The sequence below is a fragment of the Rhinolophus sinicus genome, chromosome 3, assembly GCF_057876585.1.
Source record: "Rhinolophus sinicus isolate RSI-liver-muscle chromosome 3, RSI-T2T, whole genome shotgun sequence".
Classification (NCBI taxonomy): Eukaryota; Metazoa; Chordata; class Mammalia; order Chiroptera; family Rhinolophidae; genus Rhinolophus; species Rhinolophus sinicus.
Genome location: NC_142503.1, coordinates 151,079,937 through 151,102,134, shown reverse-complemented (window position 1 = coordinate 151,102,134; position 22,198 = coordinate 151,079,937). Strand labels below are relative to the sequence as shown.

General features: G+C 46.0%; 1 protein-coding gene across 2 annotated transcripts in view; it reads right to left on the bottom strand.

The window, feature by feature from the left end:
* LIPC (lipase C, hepatic type) overlaps nucleotides 1-22,198 on the bottom strand; it is a 154,343-nt gene that overhangs the window by 21,150 nt on the left and 110,995 nt on the right. For both annotated transcript variants that reach the window (XM_074327680.2, XM_019732297.3), the window contains 4 exons: nucleotides 7,832-8,019; nucleotides 3,372-3,554; nucleotides 2,694-2,811; nucleotides 104-337 (listed from right to left, as the gene is read on the bottom strand). In XM_074327680.2, coding sequence (XP_074183781.2) covers nucleotides 104-337; nucleotides 2,694-2,811; nucleotides 3,372-3,554; nucleotides 7,832-8,019 — 723 coding nt within the window. The remainder of the gene's footprint in view (nucleotides 1-103; nucleotides 338-2,693; nucleotides 2,812-3,371; nucleotides 3,555-7,831; nucleotides 8,020-22,198) is intronic.

The window sequence follows — 22,198 nt, the reverse complement described above, 5'->3', positions numbered from 1 at the left end:
TCTTCCCAGAATCCACAGAGTGGATACATTCCACTGGATCCAGGGGCCCCATGCGAGTGTGGAGAATGCAGGCCCGTGCTGTCGGCCATGTCTTCTTCCTCACCATTTAGGCCGTATTTGGCAATATGTTTGTAGAGCTCTAGCAGGTGGCAGCCGGGCTGGAAGGAGCCCCCATTGGGGTAGAAGTCGTAATGTGCTATGGGCTGTTTGATGCCCACACTCAGGCCCATGTGCTCCCGGGTAAAGGTGTGAATGGCATCCACAAAATCGGCGTCATCTGGTGAAAGACGGTCGCTGGGGGAAGTTCCTTCAAACAAAGGGCCCGCGGCATCTAGCCCTAACGGGAAAGCAAGGGTCAGCGTTAGCTGGGAGCAAGGGAAGGGGAGGAGAAATGCTCTTTTCAGCTTCTGATGTTATTACATATTCATGGGCTAGCAGAAAGAAGAAAATCCTAGGGCATAATCTTTCTCTAGAAAATCTTGCCACAACCTTTTGGCAGTAAAACCACAGTAATTCATGTACACAGGCTGGGCATTATCTATGAGGAAAAGAGGTTCGCAGGAATTATCGAGTGGTAGAAATAAGGTTATGAGTGAATACGTGATATATTTAAGCAAATCAATTTTAAGTACCTCTCTCCAGCTACTTACAAGAGCATCTGTTTACACACAAAAAAAACCCCACTGTGTTTATGGTAAGTAGTTCTAACCTACCCATCAAAGAAAGAATTCATTTGCCTGCAGGTCCTCAATAATTTCCCTAAACAAGCTGGCTTTTCTCCCACACTAATGTTGTTACATCATTGGAATGTCCTGAACCGCCTTGGGATGTCACTATTCTCTGGTGAAAATACTGTGAACAAATAGGTGCGCAGAACTCTGGTCCTCAAGTGACAGATGTGTTTGCATGAGACAAGTGGCAGCTCCTGGCTGATTGTAGTTGGGGAATATTTATGTACTCAAGGTTTTTCTTGCTTCCTTTACCTTCTCTGGAGGGCCATGTGATGTCCCACATCAGCCCTGGCTTTCATCCCTAGTAGAGGCAAAGTAAGTGACAGGGGGCCACAGGAGCACCTGTTCTCCAACCCTTACCCATAGTTACAAGTGAAGGATGTCTCAGTATGATTTATATTCCTCTCCTCAGGCTGGCTATAAGATGACAACAGAATAATTAGCTATCTAGGTGCCTCTGATGTGTGTGTACCTGGCTAATAATGCCTGATATGACCCAAGACACCAGGCAGAGTGGAGAGGATCCTGGGCCCAACTCCACCTCTGTGATTCTGACTCAGCCTTCTAGCCCTGCTTTCTCAATGATGGATGGGCCGCACTGGCCTTCGGAGGAAGGCCTGCCCACGCTCAGGCTATTGAGGGTTAAATCACAGGGGTGGGAACACAGGTACGCGTCTGTGAACCACTTCCCACTCACCAGCAAGATGAAAAAAAATAAGGACAAGGAAATGAATTTTCATAATGACATATTTACTTAGTTTAAATGTCTGCCATTATCGCTATCTTTTTTCAGGTTAAAATAAATCCGTTTTTTGATGAAGTAATGATAATAGTAGATAGTAGTTGCCCAAAATGTTCTTACTTGGTAAAAATAAAAAGTTATAGCCAGGCTATTCATGTTAAATTTCCTTTGAATTGTTTTAGCCTGTGAACTTCTGTCTTAGGTCCATCGGTCTTAAAGGACGAGTCGGAGTTTGGTAGGTAGACTAAGGCTGGGTGGATGAGTGGCAGTAAGATATTTCAGTCAAAGGGAACAGTATATGCAAAGGCCCAGAAGCTCAGGAGGCCACGGAGTGTCTGAAAAGGGGAGAGAAATCTAGGGTCATGGAAGCCTAAACCTATAGGAAGGGAACAGCAGGAGGAGAAGTTGGAGAGCCTGGGCCAGTGTAGGACTCCGTAGGCCGTGGAGGCTGGGCTGGAGAAGCATCTGATCAGGTGTGTTCTTCGTAATGCAACTCCAGGGCAGCATGGTGGATGAGGCTGGTGTCAGGGGCACCTGGGAGGAAAGGCCCTGCCTGTCTTCAGCTCTTCCTGGGTATCGAGGGCCCTTTCCAAGTTGGCGTAAAGCTTGGGGTGAGGTTTTGGGTGTAGAACCCCCTCCTCCAATCCAAATGGTCCCAGAGTAACACCCACGTGTTTCACAGATGTGGAAACTGAGGCACAAATAGCAAATTTAGGGTTGTGATTCTTTAACTCACTCACATTGGGCTTTTTAAACGATAGGATGAAAAATCAACTCTTTCCTGCTACAAAAGTATATAGAAATACTTTTTTGGTTCTCGTTGGCCTGACTTTGAGAGGCATTTGTCTGAGGAAAGGCAATAGGAATGGAGGCTGTGATTTCTGAATTCTCTCGGAACAGCAGCCTTGACAGTCCTCAGGGCTGAAATAGTGCAACACACCCTTCCTTGAACACCAGTGCAGCACAAAGGAAGCTGGGGTTGTGCTCATTACCACGTTTCCCCGAAAATAAGACCTAACCGGGAAATAAGCCCTAGCATGATTTTTTTAGAACGACATCCTCTGAATATAAGCCCTAATGCGTCTTTTGGAGCAACAATTAATATAAGACCTGGTCTTTCCGGGGAAACATGGTGTGAGGCTGTTGGAAAAGCAGGTCCTGGATCCATGTCCCCTGTGCAGCTGTGGAGATTACAGTTGTTAGTTATTGGGCCTGGTTACCTGTGATTCTCCCAATCTTTTGCTTTCCGCCGATGAAACTGCCAGCGAATCCTGAGACGTGTGCACCCAGGCTGTACCCAATTAGATGAACATTGCTTCGAGAAAATTGAACAGATTCCTGGAAGACAGCGGTGAGATGGTTGCAGGAGGAGAAGAGCTGCCTGGATAAAAGCCTTTTGTGGGTCCAGCTTGTTCAGGCTCCCACCCTGCTCTTTGCGCTGATCGCAAATGAGGTGCTTCATTCCTACTCCAGACCCAAACTGGTTTCTCACCGTGTGGACTCTGTGCTCTCTCCTTGCAGGCCCAGCCGCCTCGACCCCTGCCTGGATGCTGCCTCCTGCCTGCCTGTTTTCACCTGCATATGAAGGCCCCGCGGAAATGATCCTGTTCATTTTTGTGGGGTTTGGTGGTTCACAGGGTGAGTTTAGATCCCTTAGCACGTCCACGGGGGTGAGCATAAAAGGAACAGTGGATGGGGTGGGGGGTGTAGATGATTCCACAAAATAGGGGTGCAAGGGAGGCCGCTGAGAGAGCCCTGGGACCTGATCTCCATCCCTGGCCTTCCCATTCCTGTGAGCTTAGCAGGAGTGGTTCTCCTGTCTGGGCAGCTGTGGGAGACCAGCTTAAGTCACCTGGTCTGAGAGGAGGGGGGAGAAAGGGAGGTCAGGCAGGTCTTACCTCCAGCCACTGGAGAAGAGTCGCGACCTCTTGGCCCACAAGGCGGGTGTTACGGACCGCAATGGCATAGTGGTTTTGGGCCAGGGTAATCCAGTCTGCCAGCACCACGTTCACTGGCTGGTCTAGCTGAGACTTCAGGGCCTCCACCATCTTCCAGATCCAGTCTTCCAGCAAGCCATCCATCTGAGGGTAGACACACAGGGTGGTCAGCTCCACCAGGAGGGGACGGAGGGAGCATCGTACTAATTGTCTCTTTCTCCCTCTTCACCTCTTTTGCTTCTCCAACTCTCGGCTAATGCTGGATCCTTCTTTCCAAGAGAAAGAGCTTAATGTGGGCTTCTCCAACCTCAGCACAGTTGACATTTGGGACCAGATAATGTTTGTGTTGTGGGAGTTGTCCTGTGCATTGTAGGATGTTTAGCAGCATCTCTGGCCTCCATCCGTGAGATGCTGGCAGCAAACCCCTTCCAAGTTGTGAAAACCAAAAATGTTTCCTGAATTTGCCAGATGTACCCTGGGGGTTATTCCTCCTAGCTCCCAACTGAGAACCATTGTCTTAACATTTCCCTAATGGACTTTCCAAGCCTTAAAACAAAAAACACGTCTGTGTAAATCAGGTACTGAAAGCTCACCTCTCCTTTGAGGGTCAGCTCCCACACCACCCCCTCTGGAAGGTCTGTTCTGCCACACCAGTGAATCTGACCGCTTTCCCTCTCCTCTCGCCGGCCTACCCCCTTCCCTCTCCTCTCGTCCACTGCATTCCTCTTGCTTTAGAGGCATTAGCACCATGAGCCAGAACATAGGAGGAGCTCCATAAATGTTTGTGGGGAATTGTTCTATGTACGCGAACCAATTTCCAGGGCACTTCTGATGGGTTCACAGAGCAAAGGCATTTGTGCTCTTACAGGAGGAATCGGAGCTCTTTTAGAAGAATAAGGGTGGGCAGGTGAATGTGATGGTGGTGGTGGGGGTGGGGTTTAGGGCATTCCAGGCAGAAGGAAAAGCAAAATGCAGAGGCACAGAATCACCAAGGGACAGTGTGGCATTTTTCGGGAGAGGAGAAAAGTCAGCTGTGGTTGAAGACTAGACTGCAGAGGTGAAACTGGAGAGCAACACTTACGGCCGGGCACGTCACCTGGGGTAAGATGCATTCATTTCATAAATGTTTACCTAGTGCCTTCTGTGTGGATGTAGCATCAAATCCAGACTCTCCCAGTTACTAGCTGAGTGACCTTGGGCAAGTTATTTAATATATCTGTGCCCCAGTTTCCTCATCTGAAAAATGGGGACAATAATAACGCCCTTCTGCCAGGATTTTTGTGAAGACAAAATCAGTTAACAGGTGCAAAGCACTTAGAACAGTGTACTCAGCAAATGTTAGTTATTGTAGCTGCTATTGTCATTATTGTTATTACTAGTAATAGTATAAGTATTCCAGTCTGGACAGGATTTTGAGAATAAAGAGTTCTTTCTGGCAAAAGGACCATGCTATCTTCATGTTGCATTTATAAACAAGATATTTATTCAGTCATTAATTCAGTTAACAAATATTTTTGGAGCACCTAATATATAATGAATACTGTCCCACAGGAGAAGAGGAGAAAGGATACTCTAGGTAGAAGGCTGAGCCTGAGCCAAGGCTAAGAGGAGAGAAATCACATGGTACACAGAAGGAGCGACAAGTACTTGGGTATTGCTGGAGCTTAAAGTAGGGAGTACGGAGAGTGGGGGGGGGAGGCTGGGAGAGTGGGGGGAGGCAAGGAGAGTGGGGGAGAGGCAGGGGGAGTGGGGGAGAAGTAGGGAGGGTGGGGGGAGAGGCAGGGAGAGTGAGGGGGAGGCAGGGAGAGTGCGGGGGAGGCAGGGAGAGTGCGGGGGAGGCAGGGAGAGTGCGGGGGAGGCAGGGAGAGTGGGGGAGGCAGGGAGAGTGGGGGGGAGGCAGGGAGAGTGAGGGGGAGGCAGGGAGAGTGGGGGGAGGCAGGGAGAGTGGGGGGGAGGCTGGGAGAGTGGGGGGAGGCTGGGAGAGTGGGGGGAGGCAGGGAGAGTGGGGGGAGGCAGGGAGAGTGGGGGGAGGCAGGGAGAGTGAGGGGGAGGCTGGGAGAGTGGGGGGAGGCAGGGAGAGTGGGGGAGAGGTAGGGAGGGTGGGGGGAGAGGCAGGGAGAGTGAGGATTAAATGGGCTGATGTATAGTGTAAAGGGCCTGTTCCCGAAGAACAAGGGTACTTGTATAGTCACAGGGAGGAATCCAGGACATACAGAATTAAGCCACTCAAACAAAGCCAAGCAAGCAGTTGATTTATTAAGAGAAAGGAAATGGTACACTCCCAATATTTTGGGAGTGGGCAGGCTAGGAGGAGGGCAACTGCCCCAAAGAACAAAGAGGCTTAGGATTTTATTTGAATGGGGGTGCAAAATATTCAAGTTTTAGGGGTGGCATTGCAGGAGTTCCCAGACGGGTCCTCACTGGGTACGCCTTTCCGATGGGAGGCAGGATTCTGTTGTTCTTACTAGGCCCTTATCGAAACTGTCATGGTGACATGGGGTGAAGACTTTTCCTGCAATGCTAGTAGTGTTCTAATCCATTACAACTAGCTGTGGCTACACCTTTTCTTAAGAATGATCTTATCTCCTCTCTTTCCTTTTCTCCCTACGTTAGTAGGCCTAGCTTGAGTAGGGCTTCAATCTATGTTAGGTCCCTTCTCTAGAGGCAGGAAAGGCTCCCACCAAGTTCACTGCCAAACCCCACTTCCCTAGGGTGGGACCCCTTTAAATCCTGGGGAGAAATTGCTGGCGATCTGCAGGAGCCTCTGTGCTTTCCCAGGATGTCAGTAGTAGGCACCCCACCTCATGGCTACACCCATGTTGCGTCATGTGGCTCCCCATGACCCCCACAAGTCCAGGCATGGGGTCTGCTTTGTTCATGTGAGGCTACGAGCCTACACCTAACAGGCTGTTGGAGAATATACATTGAAAGAGCCGTATGTGGGTAGGTGGGCCTAGTTTACTCTCTAGGGTAGAATAAATGGAGGTTTCAAGAGTATTTCCAACTAGATGGCAGGGAAAGGTTTCCAAGTCATGAAATAGAGCCTCCCCCCCCCCCCCCCCAAATCTCTGGAGGTTTCAGATTATGAACTAAGCTTCAAATCGTGGGTGGGCTGGTAACCAGGGAGTCAGGATTTCCTTCTGGAGACAAGTCCTCGCTTAGTTTGATTTCGGTGATTGTCCACAGTATTCTCTCTCCTCTTCTTCCGTAGTAACAGAATTTTTAGCATCACTAAAAGGCTACACTTTCTCTAAGAGACGACATGTCTCAGCCACCTTTCCATCCAGGTATGGCCAATGGATATAATTGGAAGCATTTTGCAGATGCTTCTGGAAAGCTAACCTAAAAAACACTGTTTCATACCAAAAGCCATTGAATTGTACATTTTAAATAGATGAATTGTATGGTCTGTGGATTGCATCTCAGTAAAGCTATTTTTTTTTTTTTCCAAAATCTTGCTTGGATTTATTTCCCTAAAAAGCAAGCTACTTTATAATTGCTTATCTGTTATGATAAACAAAGTACATACAGAATTATTTTGCATATCAACACATGTGTTAAACTATAGTTTAACTGAGAAACATGGGATATTTGAAATGAGAACACAAAAATCAGGCTCAATTCACCAAAAAGATGTTAATTACACTTACTTCTGCCAAGCAAGCACAGAGGCCAAATACACTATACTGTGCAAAAACACACGTTTTTATTATTCCAGTGTTACCCTACAACTTTATCAATGTAGTAAAGCTATTTTTTAAAACCCTTGCTCCTTGACTCCTTTGTGTCACCCTTTCCTACACGTTGCTACCTGGAATAAAGATGTGCTGGCTCGTGCTCTAGCTGCCATCTTGGACTGCAAGGATGAGGGCCACATCTAAGGATGGCAGAGTAGTGAGCTGGAAATGAGCTGGGTCCTTCAGGACTTCATTGACCAAAGCCATTTGTTCAGTTTTGGGCTACATATTTCTGGACTATTGCGTAATATGGAAACAAACTTCTGTCTCATTTGAGCCACTGCCAACTGGGTTTCTGTTATTTAACTGGCTGGATTTAACCCTGACAGATACAACAGTTCATTGGGAGAGTATGTCTTCTAAGACATAGAAACATGCAGATTCACCTGCATGGACTGCCATCCCTATGGGCCCTCATGTGCTGTGTGACCTCTTTGCGTCACATTTTATTATCTGAGACGTGGAGATAATGATACCTTCCCCACCTTGCTTACTTATGGAATTGGAATAGTCAATGAGATCATGTGTGGGGAAGCAGTTGGAAAATTAGAATGTGCTTTACAAATATTATGCGTGAAATTGGTATCTCTGGCTCTCTATTCTTTTTAGTAAAATCGAACACACTAGGGAGAAGAGAAGCAAATGTAAACGCAGAGAGAAAAATGGCATGTCAGCTGTTCCTACCGACCACCCGTGGATTATCATCACCAACGGCAGAGAAGAGTTGAAGCCACACTGTTGGAGGGTGTCTGGGTGATGGAGCTGAATCTGACAGCCGTTCTCGGTTTCCCCTTCAAACAGCAGGAATCTGGTCTCTGTATTCTGCAATGTTTTCTTTGTTTGAACATCTTGAGATCTTCTTTGAAATGGCTCTGGAATATAAGATTGGGAATGGTGTTAACCTGGCAGCTGTTCCACCTCTGCCAGCTCTGGGACAACCCAAAGCTTTCCAAGAACACCAGCCAAGGGGATGCCGGTGAGGTGAGGGAGATAGTCATGAGCCGCAGTTTTGGGGAACCCAGAAGAACATTTCCAGGAGAATGACCATGTCTCTCTTGGAGAATGGAGGGTGACCTAGGAGGACTGAATACAGAGGTGGAGAGGGTCAACTCCTCCATCCTGCCATTCTGGGGATTAGAGGACCAGCCAGTCCGAAACTAGAGTAACTGTAGGACAGTAGGAATATGGGGGAGGCAATTTGGACAGAGGGTCAGAGAGAATAAGAATTTAACCCAAAAGTACAAATGAATAAAGCAGCTTGGTTAGATGATGCTATGCATTGTCGCATGAAGCCCAATCTGTTCTCACTTGCAGATGAATTATATCACATATCACGTAGCCTGGCATGGGCCAGTTAGGGTTGGGGTGGGGAAGCTCACCAAGGGAGTTGTGGATTCCGCTTGAAGGGGGGATGGGGGGAAATGATGCTGATCCTGGCCTTGAAGGATGAATAGGGCTTGTGTGTATGTGTGGGTGGTGGGTGGAGAGTGGGAGGGAGGAGGGCTTTCCAAGCTGAGGAAGCAGCTGAGTAAGGGCTCAGAGGCATGGGACCTCGTTCGTGGGCTTAAGGAGGCAGGAGACAAGGCTGGGCAGCCAGAGGCTGGGGGCGGGGGCTGGGATGCTGAGGAGTCTTTATACTCTGGACTCTTTCGGCTGCTGCCACGGAGTTTTTTCAGCACAAAAGGATAAATGAATATCCATTTAGAATCTTTCAGAGACTATGTGAGGGTGGGGTAGGGAGAGAAAAATTGCTTTTAAGATTTCTCCTTCTCGTGTTAGACTCTCTTTGGGGAAAGCCTTACCCTGACCCCGAGCCACTTTGGGGGTGGGGGTGGGCAGTCACCCAACTCTGCAGGGCAGCCCAACAGCTATCGAGGCCCTGGTGCTGGCTAAAGACACACACCTATGCCCAGGGGCTGGGTGGGGCCTGAGGAGGTGCCATGTTTCCAGGGCTGTGGCACCTCACGGTGGGTGACATCTTTCCTGCCAAGATTAGGACTCAGGTCAGTCACCCTCCCTTCTAGCAGAGGGTGGATTCCCCTGTGGCTGAGGGGTGAACACAAGGCCATACAAGCGTTTTTGGTCAGTGAACTAAACTCAGTCTAATTATTCAGGACCTTGATCATTCTTTCTAAGCATAAAATCGTTCAGGCTTCTCAATAATAAGTCTTGGGCTCTTGGTTTCAGGGGACAGCAGGACCAAGAGATGATGAACCTACAAAGTGCAAGGGGAGGTATTAATGAAACCAATTTTCCTACCCAAAGGTTATTATTTCAAAAAGTTATTAATTCCCAGCAAAGGGCAATGATTTTTCACTATGATGACAGAATGAAATGTGTCATATTTTATTAAAAGAAGATGTGAGCAAGAATCTGAATAATTTCTCTGAGAGAATGAAGATTTCTGCTGCGCAGTTTGGCTTTCCTGAGCTTAGGGACTGTCTGAGCTGGTCCTCGGCCCTGCCAGCGGGCTTCCAGTCCATGTTCCCCATTTCACGCCATATATTGCCCTCCTGCAGTCTAAGTCAGAAGCTGGGGTGTCACCTTGCACTGCTGTACTTGCCTCCCAATCAGTCCAAAGCTGCTGGTTCTCAAATACCCCTAGACCCCAGTACCCTATTTCAAGCGCACACTGTTTCTTGCTTGGTTTATTGCAACACCTCTGTTTCGTCTCACCATCCTCCCTCACACTGCTGCTCAAAGAAACTTTCTAGAAGAGAAAGGACTATTAGACCCTTTAGTGACTTTAAACTTCTTAGTATTGCATCCAAGGCCACTACTCTTTCCCCCAATGCGTCACCTCTCTACATTCTCTTGCTACCCCAGATTGCCAATAGACCCCCCAAATGCCTTTTACATGCCTGCACTTTTGCACTCTCACTTCCTTTTTGGTCTCTGCTGCTCTTCAGTGAACCCTGGTCCATCCGTTAAAAGGGAACTCAAACATCACCTCCTCCAGGAAGCCTGCAAGTCTAGCCAGAGGTAATTACTTTCTCTTGCTGCCAGCACTGTGTTGGGTTCCTGATCCTAATGTCCTTGTCATGTGGCCTGGCAATTTATTTGTTTAGTGCGTGGTGTTACCTCCACCAGGCTGTAAACTCATGGGGGGCTGTGCTAGTAGGTACTCAATAAATGCTTAGTGAGTGATATGGTATCTGTGGGACCCACATATACTTGATGTTGTCCCAGAGGTCTCTTAAACTATCCTCATTATTTTGGATCTTTATTCTTTTTGCTGTTCCAATTGGGTGTTTTCTGCAAGCTTGTCTTCCAAATCATTGATTCAGTCCTCTGCTTCATCTAGTCTGCTGGTGATTCCTTCTAGTGCATTCTTCATTTCCGTTATTGTGTTCTTCAGTTATGACGTTCTTTTTTTTATGGTTTCCATGTCCTTTTTTATGCTTGCTATCTCTTTGTTGAAGTTCTCACTAAGTTCCTTGAGCATCCTTATAACCATTGTTTTGAACTTTATCTCTGGTCCGTTGCTTGCCTCCATTTCATTTAGTTCTTTTTCTGAAGTTTCTCCTGTTCTTTCATTTGGGACGCATTTCATAGTTTCCTCATTTTGGCTGCCTATCTCTTTTTTCCTATGTATTAGGTAGACCTGCTAGGTCTCCTAGTAGTGGCCGGGTAGCCTTATGTAGTAGGTGCCCTTTGGGGCTCAGTGACAGTCTTCCTGGTCACCTGATCTGGGTGCTCCAGGAGTGTCCCTTGCATGGGTTGTATGTGCCCTCCTTTTACAATTGAGCCTCAATTGCTATTGGCACATCAGTGGGTGGGTTGCCCTTCAGGCTGATTGGCTGTGGGGTTTGGCCACATTTGCAGCTTATAGGCTGCTGTGTGGGGGCCTTACCCCACTAAGTGGGATTCGCCCCAGTGGGTTCTAGTGCCTGTTGAGACTGCACTTTGGGTGTGTTGTTTGTGGAGCTAATTGGGTGGTGCTCTGCTGTGATCTGAAACCAACCTCCAAGTTGGTTCCTGTGCAGGCCCAGGTCACTCACTGCCTGTGACCAGCCAGGGACTACCTGGTAGGAGTTACAAAGCGATCTGTGATTCTTTTCTGCCTGTGCTAACCGTGGAGGCATGTGGGAGAGGCCACACTGTGACCTGAGGACATTTGCCACCTGAATCAGGCCTGGGGGAGCTCCACAAAAAGCTAGGACACCTTGAGTCCTGCTGCCATCGGCAGGCTCCCTTAAGGTTCAGCCACTGATAAAACCTCATGCAAGTGGGGTGAGGCAGGGTCTCAAGGAGTCACTAGAGTGGGAAGAGTTGTGGTCACCAGGTTAATGGAAATTCTGGTTTGGTGACAGTGCTGAGCCTGAAGCTACTCAGCAAAAGTCTCAGAGCACACTGAGGCCAGCTACCACCCACCTGGGGTCTGTGAGACTCTGATAGTTTTCCAAGAAAGAGTGCAATGTGGGTGGGGCTGGCTGCTCTTGGAGAAAGTGCCTCCAGTGTTGAGGGAGTTGGGTGGGGTTGGGTCCCAGTGAGTCAGAAGAGCAGCGCTCCGGAGCTCACCAGACCAATCAGATTCAGATTTGCCTGGAAGTATAGGGGGCGGGCTCAACACATTAAAGATGGCTGCTGCCTGCCTGCTGCACGGGAGAAGGACCGCTCACAGGGAAAATGCCGACTCTTTTCCACCCCTCGTCTGGAAGTCACACAACTCTGTCCGCCCCTCATATATCTCCGACTCTCCCCGAGTTGCTGTCCCTTCGCTGGAGCCCAAGGTGAGTGCCTGGGAGTGAGAGCGTCTGTGCGAGTGCCCTTTAAGAGGTCGCCTGGCTTTTCCACCATCTTCCGTCCCACCTGGATTGTTGGAATCCCCACTGTTTTTCACAGCCAGATGTTGTGGGGGCTCCTCTTCCCGGTACCAGCACTCTGTGGGGCTGGGGTCCGTTGCTCCTCTAGGAGGAACCTCTGTGGCTGAGATATCCCTCCTGGTTGTCAACTGCCACAGAGGTTTGGAGTTAGCCAGTTCTGCGTCTCCGCCCCTCCTACCAGTCTCGTTGTAGTTTCTTCTTTATATCCTTAGTTATAAAACTTCTGTTCAGCCAGACTTCAGATGGTTCTCCAGGTTGATTGTTCCATAATTTAGTTGTACTTTTAATTTGTTAACAAAAGGAAGCAGGCACAGTGTTTATCTACTGCACCATCTTGGATCCCAGCATCTTGCGTTTTTTGATCTGTGAAATCCTTTCTGTGAAAATTGATCCCAATTGCCCTCACAGGTTCAACTCTGTCTTCTGTGTATTTACTGTGGATTCAGCTGGGAGAATTAGCTGGGGCCTCAGTGCCTATGGCCTCAAGGCTGTTGAGGAGAGTCCTAAAAAAAAGCAATTATCAGGTGGAAAGGCCCATGAACAGCTGTGTTCTTCCTTTTCTTCCTGTGGTTGTGGTTTTCTTTAAACATGTATGTGAGTGAGGAAGTTGTGTATATAAATTCATTTATTCGTTTGCTCAACAAAACCTTATTAAGCATATATTATTATACTATGCCCTGGGCCCTGGTTAGGTACAGTGGGAGGCAAATAGGGCATGACCTCTATTTTTCAGGAGTTCTCAGTCCAGTGGGAGAGGCAAGCATAAGAAGCAGCCACTGCATATGGTTTCTGTACGTGGAGGGATGCCCTGAGTAGGGGCTTTAGAGAAGACACAACGAAAAGATGAGGCAGCATGTGAGTCTAGAAGGATGAAAGATTCTTTAGGAGCTCATATCTAGGAGAAATTGTTGAAGAAAATGGGGCTATTGTGCTAAAAAAAAAAAAAAAAAAAAAAAAAAAAATTCATGGAGGACCTTAATGTTGAAGGGCAATTGCAGGGAAGAGGGTCAAGAATTCTTTTGTGTAACTCCAGGAGGTAAAAAGAGAATCAATGGGTGGGCATGACAGGGACAAAAAATTTTGACTTTAAGTAGTTCACAAAAATTCATGGTAGAAGAAATAGGGACAAAAAGAAAATAAAGGCAGTAAAACAACAAAGACAGAAGTGTTAATAGATTAGCACCCTAACATGCACACTACATGATCCTATAAGGCTGCTGGAGATGGGCTGCAGATTTTGTTCTGAGTTTCCTATTGGCCAAATCAAAAAGGGAAACCAGAGATAGTTTCCCTATGGGTTATTGTAAAAGGGTCACTGGGTGATGTCTTGAACATCATTCCTACATAGTAGCAAGTTTCATGTGGTTGACTCTGAGAGTGGTCTGCAATCCTCAGTGGAAGCAGCGACCGTAGTGCCAAACAGCATATTAGTCACAGTGAGTCTCTGCAAGGCTCTTCACTATAATCTAGCAGCAGTCCTGTGACTGAGGGAGGCAGAGGCCACTTCAAGTCACATTTTGGGTGGAAAGAGTGAAGCTCTAGAGCCCAAGTGTCTGAGCCTCCATAACAGTGTGATTGTCCCCTTCACAGAACACACAGACTCCTGGAACATGACTTTAAGTACTTCACCCTAACATGCACACTATGTGATCCTGAAAGGCTGCTGGAGATGGCCTACAGATTTTGTTCTGAGCTTCCTATTGGCCAAAGCAAAAGGGGAAACAGGAGCTGTTAGAGGATTCATGGTGTCTAGTTGCTCACACTGAGCCGTGGCTTCAAGGACTCACTGCTGTTACACATACCCACACTGAAATCTCCTTCCCAAGCATTAGCCCTGCACAGATCCAGTTCTTGACTGGACATCTTTACCTGGGGAATCTTTTGGCACTGCAAATGCAGTGAGGCCAAACTAGACTTATTTTCTTTCTTCCCAACTCATTCTTCTTCCTTCTTTCTACATTTCCTATTGTGGTTCATAATACTATCATTTGTCCATGCCATTTCTCAAGCTAGAAAGCTTAGAGCTGTCCTGGAATGCCCTCTCTGTCCCCTTGGTAACCCACTAGAGTCGTCAAATATTGAGGACTCTGACTCAGAATTATCTTCTCTGCCCCCTGCTGCTGGCTTAGGTCTAGGACCTTATCCTCCCCCATCGCCCCTCCCCCCCTGCTGTTTTTACTTGTGGTATTGTAATAGACTTAAATGTTTTATATTTCATTTGTCTATTTGTAGAATTAATACATGCTAATTGTATGTATACAGTCTGAAAAATGCTGAAGTGAATAAAGACTCTCACTATGCAGAAAAAAACACACCCATGAGCCATGAGTAATATTTGGAGTACTTCCTTCAAATCTTTTCTTATGGAGATATTTGTTCCATGGATATTTATTTGGAGTGTCTATAATTTAGATCATGTTATGTGAATGGTTTTATATCACTCTTCACCTGTCATGATAATTTCTTACAGCATTAAAATTCTTTAAAAACATGCTTTTGAAAAATGGCATAGTTTGCTTACCTGTTCCATTGTTGGATATTTAGGTTGTTTCCAGATGACTTTTTTTTCCTTTTCTATTACTAACAATGCTCTGGTAATGATCTTTATACATAAATCTTTATCTGAATCTGAGTATTTTCTTAGTATAGATTCCCAAAAGTAGAGTCATTAGCTCCTTAGGTGTGGTCGTATTCATATCTCTTTTTATATGCCTATATATCCAAATTGATTTTCAGCACTTTTAAACTAATATTTATTGAGTGCTCACTCTGTGCCAGGTACTATTCTAATGGTCGTATTTGTATTAACTCATTTAAACCTCACGTCTACTCTGAGAATAAGCTGTGAGGAAACCTAAGGATTCCATTATGAGTGAGGACATTTGTTCCAGTTGTGTTTGAAAGGAACAGCTGCTTCTCCAGGCATGTATTTGAAACTGTCATTTTCTCATGTCTTTAGAAGAGATAAAGACACATCAATCATAAGAATCTAGGGATGAGGCAGTAATTTTGAGAAGGAGAATATTACCTAAAGTAAGCGGTCAGATCCTTCGAGGGTATCATCCCCTGTAACCTGGAAAGCGAGTTGATGGTCTGGAAAGACTCGGGGTTCCCTCCGTATGGTGATAAGATCCTAAGGCAGCAAAGCTTCCTCAAAATCAGTCAGAAGAAGCTGGGTTCAGCCACTACTTTTCTAATATTAGATTCCTTGCCGCAATGGTCTCTCTATTCCTAAGTCAGCCCTCAGGTTTGAGGGTTCCTAATATTTCAAACAAGAACAAATTATTCCATGATCTAAGGACATCATTAGGTGGGTGACTGCAGGCAATGAGCTGGCATAGGAGAGAGCCAAGGATTCTGAGAGAATCAGGCCCTGTCTTCTGCCTGTGATACCTGAGCTGAGTGCTTCTCCTTAGTTCAGTGTTTGTCGAGCACCACCCATGCACTGGTCAGTGCAACAGCAGCCGTAGGTATTAATATACCTCTTACAGAGTGGTTTGTGAAATGTCTTCACATTCATGATATAAATTGCTAACACACACGTGTGTGTGTGTGTGTGTGTGTGTGTGTGTGTGTGTGTGGTTTTCCTTTGTTAACCTGAACTACTGAACATATTCCCAGGCCTGGGACTAGTGGGAAGGGTCCTCTGGAAGACCCTAATTTTATGATTGCCCCGGACACCATCCAGGCCATGTTGTCTGCTTAGGATGGAACAAACCTGTGAGACAAGTATAGCCATAGCTCGGACCTGGCTCCTATGGTCAGGCCCATGATCTGTACATAGGCTACGGTGACTTCAGAATTCCTAGGGCTATGCATTCCTTCTTTCTACCGGCACTTCCTGAGTACCTGCTCTGTGCCAGGCATTTTCCCACAAATGAAACTTGCCTTCAGCTGAATTGTTTCTGGAGCAAGTATCAGATTTTCTTCCTTATTTTTAAAAAAATGTATTTGGTGCACAAAAGCAAACAGCAGAAAACAAAATGTTAAAAAATATATTTGCATTCTCATCCTCGTAATCGACCGACTTTTTATTTTCCTGTGTTTCTTTTCCGTATCCAGAAGCAAATATATTTTTCATGTAACTGTGCAGATATAAGCGCTTTTTGCTTTTTGCATTTCACATTATATAATAAATATCTCTCCATATTTCTACAGTGTTCCTACTCGTTATTTTTAAAGGCTGAGTAATATTCCACTAAGGGAATGCTTTGTAAGTTATGTATCCATTTCCCTCTCTGGGACAAGCAGTATAATTCCAATTTTTCACCTTCAAGAACAGAGCTACAATGAACGTCATGCAGAGAACTTTTCCTCTCTGAGAAATGTTTCCACTAGGATGAATTACCTGGTATGAAATTACTTGGTTAACTGGTGAGATCATGTTGCTGACATGGGAGTTGAAGCAATTACAAGTAAGTCCCCCACAGGATGTCAGCCACAATTACTACCAACCCAGAAAACCCATAAGACCCCAAAGTTCTCATTAAAAGACACAATCGGGCGCTGGGGAGCAGGTGGAATTGGCAAGGCAGGTTCAAGGGCTGTTTATGTGGCTATCACTTACTCTTTGCTAGTAACTCAGAATTTTTACTTTATGCAATCCTCCTAATACCCTTATGAGGAGGTTATCCCTAAAGGAAACTGGGTCTTGGAGAGGATAAGTGTCGACCACAGTCACAGGAAGTAGCCGAGTTGAGCCTCATGCCAAGAGCCGCTACTTTGCAATCCAGGGAGTTAAAGTCGCCCACGGGGATAGACCTATAAAGCTCTGTTGCCAGGCCTTCCGCACCCCACAGGAGGCTTGCTGACCATGAGGTCATTGAAATCGGCCTTTACAATTGCACCCATGGACTAGAGAAAGTATGGCTGTGTTGAATTGCATTTATGTGGTGACTTAGAGGAGAACTCAGCCTGAAGTGAAGGCGTGTCACAAGAGACAAGCAGCTGCATATGTGCTTGTTTGGGTCTGCTGCTATTTGCTTGTAGAGAAAATGTGGCTTTAGACATTTGAACTATTTAGGAACTATTTCACTCATATTTAGCTATTGGTGGACTATGTGTAATTGTGTGTTGGCAGATTTCCATGAGTTTTCCATCTGTTTCTTGTTAACAGATCCTGGTTGACCTTGTACAAGTCATTTAACTTTCTAGGCCTCAGTTTCCTCATCTGGAAAATGAGGAGTGTGGACCAGCTGGCTTTGAGGTCCTCATGGAGGTGCAGTGAGATGTCCTTGGCTTCTTGAAGCAGCTGGACCAGGGGTCTTAGAGCTGGTTTTTTCTCCAAACCAGCTGGGGCTCAGTTTTCACCTCTGGAAAACCAAGAGGTAGGGAGTAGATTCCAGGGTCCCTTCAGGTCTCAGATGTGTGAATCCTAAGACTATCTTAGCTCTGATTTTCAGTAATAAAAGATGCCAGAGAGACACGTTTTTTTAGGCCAGAGTTAATCAGGCCAAAAAGGAAAAAAGTGAGAGAGCAGTGATGACCCGGGGACTCCTGGCTCTGTTCCCACAGGAATGCGCCCTTCTCCTGTGCTGGAATCTGAGCTTGAGCTTTGCAAAGATAAACACTTGCAGCATGAGGAAAGCATTTAGCATTAATTTGGTCAAACAGCCCCAAGGTTATTGTTTAAGGAAAAAGCAAACCATGGGTGGAGAATACGAACTGAATGCATAGGATATACTCTCTAGGGCAGGGGTTTGGGGGCCTCCTGATGAGGAAATATTCCTGACCCACCAATCCCTGAGCATTTCTGGGACTTCCCTATGTTTCAGCCTCGGACAGAGAGGGTAGGTCATTGGGCCCTATTGGATCTTACATCTTAGAGACTGAGGGCCCACCATGATTCCATTCATTCATGTGTTCATTCCCTACATGTTTAGTGAATACCTCCTATGTGGTAAGGACTGTGCTTAAACTGTGGATACAACAGTAAATAAGACAGACTGTGCTTTCAAGAAGTTCATGGCCATATGGTAGAGGCAAGTAAATAGGTAATTGTTACACAGCTTGGTGTGTTTTTTGATGGCTGAAGAACAGGAGAGACATCTATTCAGCCATGGGGTGGCTGGTGTAAAGGCAGCCAGAATAGCTAGGGGTGAGTAATGTCACCAGTTTCCCAGATAATCTTGGGTATTCCAAATCAAAGGCTGGTCCTGAGGGGAGAGAAGGACTATGGAATGTGGGAGGAAGACAAGTTCATGTGTGATCAGTATGTCACCTCAAGACTCATAGAGCTTGAGGGCATGGTTGTAGCTTATTTCCTGTGACCCTCATCTCCTTTGAGACTCCCCAGGCCCTGGGGTCTGCAGCACAGCTGTTCCCATTCTCCGCATGTTCATTTACTGATGAAGAAATAAGGAGGGGTTCAGTGTCTGGCCTGAGGCCAACAGCTGGCTAAAAATATCAAACCAGGGCCAGAATCCCGTTTCTCTATCTCACTCTCCATACATCTAGGTTAAGACTGCAAAACTTTTCTGGCCATGTGCTTTTATCCTTGTTCCACTTTCCCTAAGCTAGTCTTTTGAACCCATGTCCTCCCCTCACTGCCTGTATCTGGAGGCACCGCTGACTGCTGCTTTACGCCTTCAGATCACAGAGGTGTACCCTAACTATTTCTGTGGCACCATGGGAAGCAATGGCCGAGGCAGGATAGTGTAGTGGAAAGGGCCCTGGCTTTAAAGCCAGTCAGCACTGTATTTGATCTATCTGTGATTGATTAATAACTCTATCAGTTATTAGTTTTGTGCCCTCGGGAAGCTCACTTAACCTGTGGAAGCTTCAGTTTCCTTTTCTTAAATTGCAAATATGAAATTCCATCTCATAGGGTCATTGTGAGAACTGACTGAAACTTGGTGAAAAATGTCTGACACAGAGGTTGGCCATTAATATTTCACTTCTCTTTCCTGTTAAAAATTACCTAAGATCTCATATCTTTTTTAAAAAAATTTTTATTGGGGAATAGTGTGCTTTTCCAGAGCCCATCAGCTCCAAGTCATTGTCCTTCAATCTAGTTGTGGAGGGTGCAGCTCAACTCTAAGTCCAGTTGCCGTTTTCAATCTTAGTTGCAGGGGGTGCAGCCCACCATCCCACGTGGGAATTGAACCGGAAACCTTGCTGTTAAGAGCTCACACTCTAATCAACTGAGTCATCCAGTCGCCCCTCCAGCAGCTCCATTGTCTTCAATCTAGTTGTGGAGGGCGCAGCTCACTGGCCCATGGGGGAATTGAACTGGCAACCCTGTTGTTCAGAGCTCGTGCTCTAACCAACTGAGCCATCGGCTGCCCCAAGATCTCATATCTTGACCCAATATAGTTTCTTTCAGATACTTTTTGGTACTTATCCACCAAGGTCTTTGCCAGCCTATTTAGCACCTTTCTGTGAATTCTGTGTACTTCCTTCAGGTAGCACATTGTATGTTTTGACAAGAGCACCATGCATTTTTGCCAAGAAAAGGAGGCTTCTCTTTAGAGTGAGGATTTCAGCCTCCCCTCTCCCATTTTCCCAGGCTCTTTTGGACAGTAGAAGTCTATTGACCTGATGTGGCAGCTCTGGAGATTACTAGGGTGTATCTCTGCTTCTACCAGTTGGTTGCTCCAGCCATGCCATTCAAATTAGGCATCTTCAGGAGCCAAACCAAGCTACGGGTCCATGGGGAAACAAAGCTCTGACTGCAAAACTCACCTAACCCATGTTCTGCACTTAAACCACTGCTAAATGAAACTTCCCTTTCAGGACCCCTTATGTTTTACCTAATTTACATTTGAGGGCAGTGGTTCCACATATCCATGTGCTTAAGATTCAGACTCCTGGGCAGAATCCCCAGAGAACTGATTTAGTACCTCTATGGAAGCCTGAGAATATATATTATCCCAAGTTGGCAAATCATTCTGAGAATAACTTGCCTAGAATATAAGCTTTGGATATCCCTAATGAATATGAGCAAAGATTCTCACCCAAATAGTAGCAAACCAAATTCAACAGCACATTAAAAGGAGTATACACCATGATCAAGTGGGATTTATTCCCTGGGATGCAAGTATGGCTCAATATATGCAATTCAATTAATATACCACATTAACAGAAAGAAAGACAAAAATCATGATTATTTCAATAGACACAGAACAAGCATTTAACAAAATTCAACATGGCGTCATAACACTCTCAATGGATTGAGTATAGAAGGAGCATACCGTGTTTCCCTGAAAATAAGACCTAGCCGGAGCATCAGCTGTAATGTGTCTTTTGGAGCAAAAATTAATATAAGTCCTGGTATTATATATTATATTATGTTATATTATATTATATTATAGACCTGGTCTTATAGTAAAATAAGATCAGGTCTTATATTAATTTTTGCTCCAAAAGACGCTTTAGAGCTGATTGACCGGCTAGGTCTTATTTTCGGGAAAACATGGTACCTTAACATAACAAAGGTGATGTGTTACAACACACAGTTGACATCATACTCAATGGTGAAAGGCTGAACGCTTTTTTTCTCAGCACTCTTATTCAACACAGTACTGGAAGTCCTAACCAGAGCAAGCAGGCAAAAAAGAAAAACAAAAAGGCATCCACATCAAAAAGGAAGGAAAATTGTCTCTGTTTGCTTATATCATGATTTTGTATATAGAAAATCTTAAAGACTCCTCCAAAAGAATTGTTAAATCTAATAAATGAATTTAGTCAAGTTTGAGGCTACAAAATCAACATACAAAATTTAGCTGCATTTCTATACATTATCAATGAACTATCTGTAAAAGGAATAAAGAAAAACAATCTCGTTGTTCAATGCAATCCCTATCAAAACTCCAATGACATTTTTTACAGAAATAGAAAAAACAATCCTAAGTTTGTATGAAATCAAAAAAGACCCTGAATAGCCAAAGCAATCTTGAGAAAGAACAAAGCGGCAGGCATCACACTTCCTGATTTCAAAATATATTACAAAACTATAGTCATCAAAACAGTATGGTGCTGGCATAAAACAGACACACAGACAATGGGAACAGAATTAAGAGCCCAGCAGTAAACCCGTGTATATATGCCTTTACTGACCTTAGCCCCAGGGGCCCTTGGCTTCAGCTGTTGAATATGTAAGGGAGTCAAGCTCCTTCCCATGGGGTCCTCAGTGACCTGAAAGAGTAAAGGTGACCTACACAGGGAACTTCCCAAGTAGGCAGCTTTCTCTCAGGCAGAAATGGGCCTAGGGGATGGAAAAGTGCTTGGAGCCATGGAGAGCCAAGGTGTGAGGAATTCTATGGAAGGAAGCTGCCTTAGAGTTTGGAACCCGGGCAGGCGTGTGCTGGGACCCAAAGGTGCCCCTTGGCTGGTTTAGCTTTGGAATGGGTGTGGAGGAGACGAGAGGAAAGCACGTGCTTCTCAGTCAGGAAGCGTCTGTCCAGGGCCTCTCAGAGGCCTTTCAGAGACTGAAGCTTCCCCAGCAGCTAGTCCATCTGGCCTGGTGCTTACAGAGTGCTGGGAGTGAGGATATTTTAGATGTGTCAAAAAAGGCAAATGTTGGAAAGTGCCATCGACATCTTGGGAACTCACAGTTCACATTGGCAGCTCAGATGTGCCAGGCTCTTGGGAAAAACTTAAACTTTGGAGGAAATTGGGAAGTCATTAAAACAGGCAGCCCTGGCTCGCCCTCCCAGAGGTGTGTGGCCAGAGGCGGTCTCTGCACTTGACAAAAAACCATCAGATAAGTGAAAATGGGGCTGGGATGGGCTAATGTCTGAGGTCTTGCCAGAAAGAAGGGGCATTCTGAGAAGCCAGCAGGAAGGAGCAGGAGCGTATCTAAACAGAAGCCGGCAAGCGGGGCCTGAGGTTGGAGTTAGCAGAGCTCACTGCCTGCAGCACTGGGGCTACAAGACTGGCTTGTTAAGTGCTGCTCACCAGATCTGAGCAGGGGCAGCAGCCAGAGCCAGCCAGAGGCTGGAGGTGAGCCCAGGCCTTGGCCCAGAGCGAGGCTGGAACAAGGCTCCAGTGTGTCTGGATTTGAAAACACTGCAGGGAATGTGTTACTAGAATTCAACATCTACGCTAAAGATAATGCATCCTAAGAGGAGGGTGCCTTAGTATTCAGTTTTCAGCATGGGCTTGTTCTGAATGTAGTGTTGTTCTCTGCTTCTGCAGGGAGATGGCTCACCTCAGGCTACTGAGAAGCTGAGGGTGGGGGAGCTGAGGTGGTGGCCACCGTGGACAATGAGCTGCCAGAAAAAGG